The 9,580-nt window shown below is 35.1% G+C and overlaps 2 protein-coding genes across 2 annotated transcripts; one reads left to right on the top strand and one right to left on the bottom strand.

Moving 5' to 3' along the window:
* On the top strand, positions 1 to 787 carry LOC145050998 (uncharacterized). Its single transcript, XM_078999159.1, has 5 exons — positions 1 to 94; positions 186 to 269; positions 377 to 559; positions 648 to 713; positions 755 to 787. The coding sequence occupies exons 1-5, from the start codon at positions 41 to 43 to the stop codon at positions 785 to 787; spliced, it is 420 nt and encodes a 139-aa protein (XP_078855285.1). The 5' UTR covers positions 1 to 40.
* Positions 788 to 7,516: 6,729 nt separating this feature from the next.
* LOC145050997 (uncharacterized) lies at positions 7,517 to 8,986 on the bottom strand. The gene is made up of 3 exons (XM_078999158.1): positions 8,929 to 8,986; positions 8,214 to 8,853; positions 7,517 to 8,130 (listed from the first exon to the last, which is right to left on the bottom strand). The coding sequence occupies exons 2-3, from the start codon at positions 8,773 to 8,775 to the stop codon at positions 7,517 to 7,519; spliced, it is 1,176 nt and encodes a 391-aa protein (XP_078855284.1). The 5' UTR covers positions 8,776 to 8,853; positions 8,929 to 8,986.
* Positions 8,987 to 9,580: the final 594 nt, after the last annotated feature.

Here is a 9,580-nt window from a genome sequence, read left to right as displayed (position 1 = left end):
TATTTTATATTTGAAAATATAGGTTGTGCAAGATGAAGTGATGAATAAAAACAATACAACTCAAAATGTTTTTGGTGATACTCAAGACGACAAGGTTGTTATAGATGTTACCTTTACGATTTTAATAATTACTTTTTAATAAAGTGTATTTTGTTATTAAGTAAAAAGTTATATTTTTAATGTAGGTGTTGGAGGAGAGTACTCAGTATGCGGGGAACAAATTTGATGATGATGTGTGTGATGTAAACGATTATAGTGAAGTTAAAGAGGTTATTATATAGTTACATTAATATTAATATTTTGTTTATTTAGATATTATTGCTTATTAAATTATGTGTATTTCGTTATTAAGTATAAAGTATTATCTTTAATGTAGGAGTGGGAGGAGAGGAATGACAATGCAGGGAACAAATTTGATGATGATGTGCCGGATGAAGACGAACTTATAATAATGGGAAATGTAGATTATTTTCATGATGATGATGATGACAAAGAAGTTACACCCGATAAACCTAGGAGTCGAAAACCATCACAATTTTTATGCACTCCTTACACCGAGGTATTCGTATTATTTATAAACTGTTGATTTTATGTTTCTGTGAATTATCTGAAAGATATACATTTAAACATTTGAATATTGTTTTTAGTTGCACACGACACCGAAACAAAAAAGAAGAACAAAAAAGAAGGTTGGTATGAAATCAACAAGCCCTGTTCCTCCTCCAGTTTTTGGTGTTGCTCATGACTTCTCCAGGTTGCACCTGCAACCTTACGTAGCAGGCGGTGAGGATGTCATCCAAAATTATGTATTGCATTCATACGATGTGCAACATCGTTTGTTTAATTTCGTGTTAGATAGAGATTTTTGGAGCTCATTGTTTGGGCATACACACGACGGATGGTTGGAGTCAGCGGTAAATAAATTGTTAATTAATTCTTTTAAAAGTTAATTGTTTTTTAGTCAATAACAAAAGTATCATGTGTGCAGCATATAACCATTTGGTACCGACTTTTGATGGAGAGACGGTTTGAGAGCGACCGACATACAATAATGCCTCCAAATTTTTTTGTTTCTCATGCTTTGGAAGAAGGACAGGACTGGAGGGCGTTTATGGCTGGTATTGCTACATACCCCAACTTCATGGTTGCTTGGTGGGATGTTGATACGGTAAACTTAATAGGTTATATTGAAAATAATATCGTTTTTTTGTTATGTTTTTGTATTGTGATGTAAATAAACATAATTTTATTTTCTGATCCTTATACATGTCTTATTGCCGATTCATTCATCCCCTAATCATTGGCTATTTGGGGAACTACGATTAGCGTCAATGGAAGTGCATATTTATGACAGTCTTGGTAGAGGTGCTTATGAAAAATTCCAATCCGAAGGAATCTTTTCCAAATTTGAACGTCGGGTGGCAAATTATTTTGACAAGATTAAGTATTGGGCGCGGAGGAACATCCCAAGGATTCCATTGAATATGCAATTCATTTATGAAGAAAACGTTCCCCAACAAAGTAGTCATTTGGGAGATTGCGGTGTTTTTCTTTGTATGTTTATGGAGCAATTGGTTTCAGGTCAACCAATACGTGTTCTTATTGACCCAAAGAACGCAGCTTTAGAGTTCCGTCTCCGGATGGCAAAAATTATTTGGGGGTCTAGTCTTGCTCCTCTGTAGTTGGATTATATAAATGTATATACAAATTAATGTTGGATTTCATTATTAGTTTATCTTTAGAGTATACTCAACGGATGACAAAAAATATAACGTTACGACAATTAAAACAATTTAATGACCTACTAATTACTTATCAATAAATTCAACATAAGAACGACCACAACATTTGTTTTAACGTTACAAATACAACAATTTATTGACCTAACAACTTCAAAACCATAAAAACAATATTGAAAAGCTTACAACTTGTAAACAAGAACTGCCAAGAACAACACCCAACTACAAACCAACGCTATCTTTAACTTCTTATTTTCTGATTGAAAGAGCTTATTAGAGTTAGCTACTTTAGCTATTACCATAGAAGATTGGTCCTTCTCTTCATCAACCCAACTGATAAACCCGCATTTTGGTCCTTGTTAAATTTAATATCCACAGTAAGAAAATAAATTTGTGTCATGTAAACACGAGGGTTTAAATTTGAATGACGGTAAGAACATGATACCAAATACGGGCAAGCGTAGAACAATCTTCCTGGGTTTTTAGTTGTACCCGAAATCCTAACGATACGTTCTCCTCCACAATTGCAGTATGCCATTAGCCTTCTTATTCTTTTAAATCGGAGTTACTTTCTCAGTTAAATTTTTTCATAATGAGTGACACCCATTTATAGAATAAATCATATTACGGACAATTCTGTTTGACTATGAAATAAACTGGTTTGACTATGAATTCAAAAAGTTCAACTATGGAATGCAGACAAGTACATTCTGTAGTATTGTCATGTCGGTCAGTGAAATTTGACTATGAAATAAACTGGTTTGACTATGAATTCAAAAAGGTCAACTATGGAATGCAGACAAGTACATTTTGTAGTATTGTCATGTCGGTCAGTGAAATTTGACTATGAAATGAACTGGTTTGACTATGAATTCAAAAAGGTCAACTATGAAATGCAGACAAGTACATTCTGTAGTATTGTCATGTTGGTCAGTGAAATTTGACTATGAAATGAACTGGTTTGACTATGAATTCAAAATGTTCAACTACGAATTTAAAGGGTTAAACTATGAATTTTGATCAGTAGAGATACAATAACTTCTATTTATAATTCCATTTGTGTGATCATTGTAGAGCACAATTATCGGTATTGAAAATGAGTAGTCACAGCCAAAGAACCTTTTCTCAACTACCAATTTTCTTGCATAACCTTCAAAGAACAAATCCTAATACCTTCACAGCCATTAAGAAAACCGATAACAACCGCTTTCAATTCTGTTTTGTGGCTTTAGGTTGCGTGGTATAACATACTTCTTTTATTGAGTTATACAATATTTCATGGTAATGTATGTCGATTAGTTCTTACATAACACTAATATGTGTTCGTTTTTATGTAGATTCGTACCTTCCTTAGGTGCATGATACCGCTGATATATGTGGGTTATTTACCCCTTCTTGGGAGCTTTCTGACAACAATGTACTTCGCAGTGGCTTTAGATGGAAATCATGAGCCACTACTCTTAGCACTTGGTTTGGGAACCTTACAGTGTGAAGAATCATGGAGATGGTTCATGTTGAGGTTAAGAGATTGTTTAGGTGAGGACACAGAGGTTGGTTTCATAAGCAACATGTGTGATAACATAGACTTTGGTGTTGACAGTGCCTACCCGGATTCCTATCATGGATATTGTCCTAAAGATATAGCTCGAAAGATATGTGAGTCTATCGGACATAACAATACGGAAGTCGAATCGTTGTTTTGGAAGTCATGCAATGCATATAGCGTTGATGATTTTTACTTGTGTTTCGAAAGGTTGCAAAGTACATGTAGGCAACCACCTTTCTGCACCTTGCTTATGAGTCCAATTTACTGGCTTGACGATATACCGATTTCAAAATGGACAAGAGCATTTTTCCCAAAAATACGTTACAATGTTAAATCGATTGACGTCCCTGAAATTTTGCAAATTATATCCTCACGTGAGTTTCCTATAACAACGATAATTGAGTTAACCACCACGTCGATAAAATCAAAGTATGCTGAACGGGCCGAACTAGCTGGTAAGGGAGATTGTTATATTTTGTTTTTTTTATTGTGCTGCTATTTTTATTAAAATATCAAATTTTACAGGGAGGTTGTCTGGTGGGTTGACCCCTTACGTTGAGAGTAAGGTTCAAAAAAGTCTCAACAAGTCTTACAATTGTAATGCAAAACGTTTGTATGGGGATACATTTGAAGTCCATGACACTTTTGCCACCAGCAATGTACAACTTGAACGAAGGGTATGTAGTTGTGGTAAATGGCAAAAAAGCGGTATACCATGTGGCCACGCTATAGCATGTCTAAGAACCCGTACATCTGAGTCCATTCAGAGAATGGTTGAATACAAGTTCACTAATTATGTGTATCGAGTTGCATATGGATCTGAGTTGGTGAATGGTATACCATCATATGAGCATTGGGAAATACCAAATGAAACGGTGGTCCTGTTACCTCCCTCAATGCAGTAGTTATTCATGTAGCACATTTATGTTTTATGTAGTATTATGTATTAGTTTTTTATGTACTCCGTTTTTATTTTACTGCTGTGTTACGTATTAGTTATCCATGTACCCAGTTTATTTTTTATGTCGTATTATGTGTTAGTTATTTATGTACCCCGGTTTTATTTTATTGCTTTCTAAATATTGGCTATTGAGGGAACAACATACATTAAAAGAAATGGACGTTTATTAAATAGTAACGTCTAGACACATACAACAACAAGCAACTTAAATAACGAAAAACAATTAACTTAACCAACATGCATATTAAAAATAAGGGACATTCTTTAAAACATTCCATGCATCTAAGTGGGTAAACTCGCTACCATCGTATTGAAAGCGGTATAGTTCCAAAGCCACCTGCCGTAGAATGTCTTCATCCGTATTTGCATGTTCGTTATCCAACTCGTTATAAATACGTTGAAATTGTTTCACCTTCATTTTCATATCCAGAAACTTCGCTTTGACATCTCTTCTTCTTCGATATTGAGTGCGGTTCATTAAATGGTGAAACAAATGACAGACACGAGACCAAAATGATCCAGCACGAACTTGTGGGGGACCCGGTGGAAAATCCACCTCTACAGTTGTAATCCAAGCTTGAACCAAAGCGACCTCCTCTGCGTTCCTCCATATATGTGGTGAGTCCATAATTGCAAGGAGGGAAGTAATAGAATACAATTACAACGGATATTGAAATCTATTTATAACGACTCCTTACTTTCCTGGTGCAATGAGTTGTCAACTCAAACAGCAATGTATTGTGTTGTCATTCAACCGGGGATGAATTGTCAACTCGAACAGTGATCTGTTGTGTTATAAGTATAGTACACTGCATTCGTCAGTTAATTTTGACTATGAATTGCAGACATATTAGAAGTTTGAACTGCGATTTTGTGTAGAAACTACTATAAATTGACCCTAAGTTACATGCAAAACGTTATTAAATTAACCAATATAGTTGTTCAAATATTGTTTTTTAGATTCTACCCTCTTTGTTTCAATCCAAATGACTTCTATATCATGGAGCAATGAAGAGTTCTTGGTTCTTACACATGCTTATATTCATGTGTACGAGACAAGCAAGTTGAATGATCCAATGTTTTGGAGCCGTCTAACAAATATTTTCAATGCTAAAAACCGAATGGCTACAAGAAACGATCGTGACGAACTAGACATCTTAGCAAGATGGTATGAAATGAAAACCGAAGTTCTATTATTCAACGATCTTTATACCAAAATTGACGACACCCGTTTAAATGCTACTGAGGATGTCATCTTGGAAGCTGCTAAGGAGGAATACAAGTCATTAAGTAATGGGTTGGAATTCCAGTTTGAAGCCCCTTGGAATATTTTGAAATATATCCCGTTTGTTTAAAATCTATTTTAGTTTATTATTTGAGTACTAGGTTATTTTCATGTACTAGGTTATTTTCATGTATTTCTTATGTATTTCGTATGTATTTCGTTTGTTTAAAATCTATTTTAGTTTATTATGTGAGTACTAGGTTATTTTCATGTATTTCGTATGTAATTCGTATGTATTTCATATGTTTAAAATATATTTTAGTTTAGTATGTGAGAAACTCGTATGATTAAGTTGAGTTAATATATATATTTTAGTTTATTATGTGAGAAACTCGTATGATTAACTTGAGTTAATAAATGGCCATTGCATTAGTTATCAAAATATATTAGAATACATTAGTAACAAGATTCCATGAACCATTAAAACATCACAACAATTACATGAAAAAAACGACATAATACGAACAAAGCATTAACGTAAAACACAAGTCCATGGCTTATTCTTAACACAAATTAGAGCGGTCTACTTGAAATACTGTTTATCTCTAACAACCTTCCAAACTTTCTCATATTCGAAGTCTCTGCCTTCATGCTCAAAGATGTAAAACTCTGTAACAACTTCCAAGAACTCTTCTTCGTCACGACAACGAACATTGTTACGTTTCGCATAACTACATGCTCGATTGAACCATGTCACTTCCTCCTTTACATCCGTCCACTTAGTAACAACATCTGATTTTTCTCTTTTTTGCCCTTCTCCCATCTCATGGTTAAACAAAGATGTGATGCGACTCCATTCATCACCAATTAGGCAATGCGGGGGAGCAAGTAACGGTTCACCATCCTTAACACTTAGCCAGCACCGTGTTAGAACTAACACTTCGTTTGTCGTCCATGGCCTTTCAGAATTGGAACCAGGTACTTCATTCGAAGAACTTGCTGCATTCGCCGACATTTCTAATAATGGGAATTCGTTTCGTTTAGGTGATTTGGGTGTTTGGTTTATAGATCTTAAACATCTATTTATATAAATAAATAGACTATGAAATAATACTTTGACTACGAAATGGTTATATTTGGACTACGAATTTCAGCTTTATGCAGTGTTTTGTCATGTCAAACTGTCATTTATCTCTTGTCCCTTAAGGGACCCACTGGGATGTGCAGGTTACTACAGTGACTTGTCATTACTGTCTAGTCATTTCAAAGTTGGACTTCTCATTACTGTCTAGTATGTATAAATACCACTTATTGCTCCAGTTTAATACAACATCGATTTTATTATGAGTTCCTCACACAAATTCGAAATTTGCTCATGCAACGAAGTAGATTGTTACTACTGTGATTCGGTAGACCCTTTTTTTACACCCTCTTCAGCCGGGTCATATATGTCACATGAAAATTTTGAAGAATTAAAGAAGGCTGAAGCACAACAAGAAGAGGACAAAGAGTCATCCCGACTTCTCACTCAACTTGCTAATGATATAGGTTCGGAATGCAAACAAGCTGAAGAATGGATTGACCTCAATAAAAACAAAATCAAAGAGCATAAAGATTGGATAAAAAGAGTAAGAAGGCAATCAAAACGACTGAAAAACGGCTTGCTGAGAAGGATGAGCAGTTGATACACATTATGGTAAAAAAGGATCGTTTCGAAGACAAAATGAGAATTAGGGATGACTATATAACAATGGAGAAAGAGAAGTACCCGTTGCAGTTCCCTGAGTTTAAAAATTAGTTATAAAGTTGTTGTAATATTATCATGAAACAGATTAGGTTGCCAAAGGATCGTTTGTTGTTTTTTTTAAATAACATGTTGTAAGTGTTAAAATAAATCTGCAAACTATATTTTATAATATAAAGGCTTCATTCATTGTTATAATCAACAAACTTAACTAAAATATGAAAGCATAGCAATGTCTTGTAAGAGTTAATAAAAATATTACAATACATAATAAGCTAACAACTCGTCATTACTCTTAATTTCAAGGTTGTTTTATATCAAAATCAACGTTATGGGTTTGTGAGCAACCCGCTGAACCACCAATATTATATGCCATTTCTGCAGTAGAAATTATGTGACCTGCTCTGCTACCAGACGCCCTTCCAGTACAATTATTTCTCGTGTGTCCTAGTTGACCACATGTAGAACACTCTTTTATAATTGGACCCTCGCCTTGGGATGGAATGCGGTCTGTGTTTCTTGGCCTGCCTGGCTGACGTTTATCCATTATAGGTGGCTTAACAATCATCAAATCATCGGGGATCTCCCATTCGGATGGCTTCGGCAGAGGGTTTATTGATTCCTCATATGTTTTCCTCAGTGTTTCGGTAAAGTAAGCATTTAATGCAAACCTCGAGCAGTCTTGGTAATTGTTCACTGTTAAACATCTTATGACATGACCACAATGTATCCCATCAAGTTGCCAATGCCTACATGTACATGTCATATGTTGAAAATCAACAATCACATTTTGTGCCCCCTTTTTGACCTCGCATTTCGTATTTGAGATCATGCGAACATCCCATTTGGTAAAATTTTTCTTGTTTTCTTTTACAACTTCATCCGCCCAAGGGGTAAGTGTTGTTGTTGCTTCCGCTAAAAAAACAGCCAAAATGAAGAAGTTAAAATCAATAACATCGAAACTAATAAAACATTAATATTACAAATTTACGTAATACCTGCAAAGTTACGTCTTTGAAACCACCATTGTTGCATTGTAGCACGAAAAAAATCAATCAACATAAGTATTGGCACCTTACGTGCGTGTCTAGATAATGCATTTATAGACTCCGCACTGTTGGACGACATAAGATTGTATCGGTTCCCTTTAAAATGTGCCCTTGACCAGGTTTCTGGATTTATACTTTTTAAGTACTCCCATACTGGTTCTTTTGTCTTTTTCATAACATCCATGGCAGCATCAAAAGCATCAACTGTGTACGCCCTACACGCCTCCCAAAAAATTCCTTTAACCGTCTTACTCTTGCCGAATCTAGATACTATGTTGAAATACAAATGGACACCACATATTCCATGATGAGCGTGAGGAAAAATGTTGGCAACGGATGTTGCTATAGATGGAGACCTATCAGATATAATTGTAAGCTCCTGCATATTTCCTATGCAATCACGTAGTTTTTGAAAAAACCATGTCCAAGAATCAGTACACTCATTTTTGCATATACCATATGCAACCGGTAATATTTGATTTTGTCCGTCCTTAGTAACTGCAAGTAGCATGGTACCTTTGAACTCGCCCTTTAGGTGAGCTCCATCTACTACTAGGGTCGGCTTACAAAAATTGACAAAAGCTCGTACCTACAATACATTGTATATCTATTCAAATACACCAAAATAAATATTAAAAAAAAATTAGGACATGATAATACTAACCGAGCAACCGAGTGCGACGTACAAAAACTCAAACCGATCATCAGCATCTGTTTTAATATGTGTGATAGTACCCGGATTATGTTTGGCCAAGTTGTGACAATACGTCGGAAGTTTGGTAAAAGAATCCTCTTTCGTACCCCTTAACGACAACAATGCATATTACTTCGCACGCCATGCCTGATGGTATGAGATATTGATATTCAGTTGAGCATTAATATCATTAACAATTTCTTTTCCCCGATAAACTCTACTATAGTCTTTAGCCAAAACATCAGCAACATATTCACCCAAAACATATTTGTTTGCTTGTCGATGATTAGGTTGCAACAATGTTGAAGAACATGTGTGTACATCAACAAATTTATTCACTTGGAAAAGTCCATCAGTATTTTTAATTGCTTTTGCTCTTAGTAACCAAGAACAATTTTTCGAAACACACACAGCTTCATACCTTGATTTGGTGGATCTACTTGTCCTCGTCTGTAAACCTTCTTGAAGACATTTTTTTACCAATACACCGCTTTAAAAGTTCTTTGTTTTTAAATATACTCTCACATTGAATCTTTTGAAGATTAATGTCTACCATCTGTGTTGGGATATCTTCATTATTATCAACTGGCCATGTTGGTACAGGGGGCATACCGTGAAAAAG

Source organism: Lactuca serriola, chromosome 5, assembly GCF_051521515.1.
Source record: "Lactuca serriola cultivar US96UC23 chromosome 5, Lser_US96UC23_V15, whole genome shotgun sequence".
Classification (NCBI taxonomy): Eukaryota; Viridiplantae; Streptophyta; class Magnoliopsida; order Asterales; family Asteraceae; genus Lactuca; species Lactuca serriola.
The sequence above is the reverse complement of the archived record's forward strand: the minus strand, read 5'-3'. Positions and strand labels throughout refer to the sequence as shown.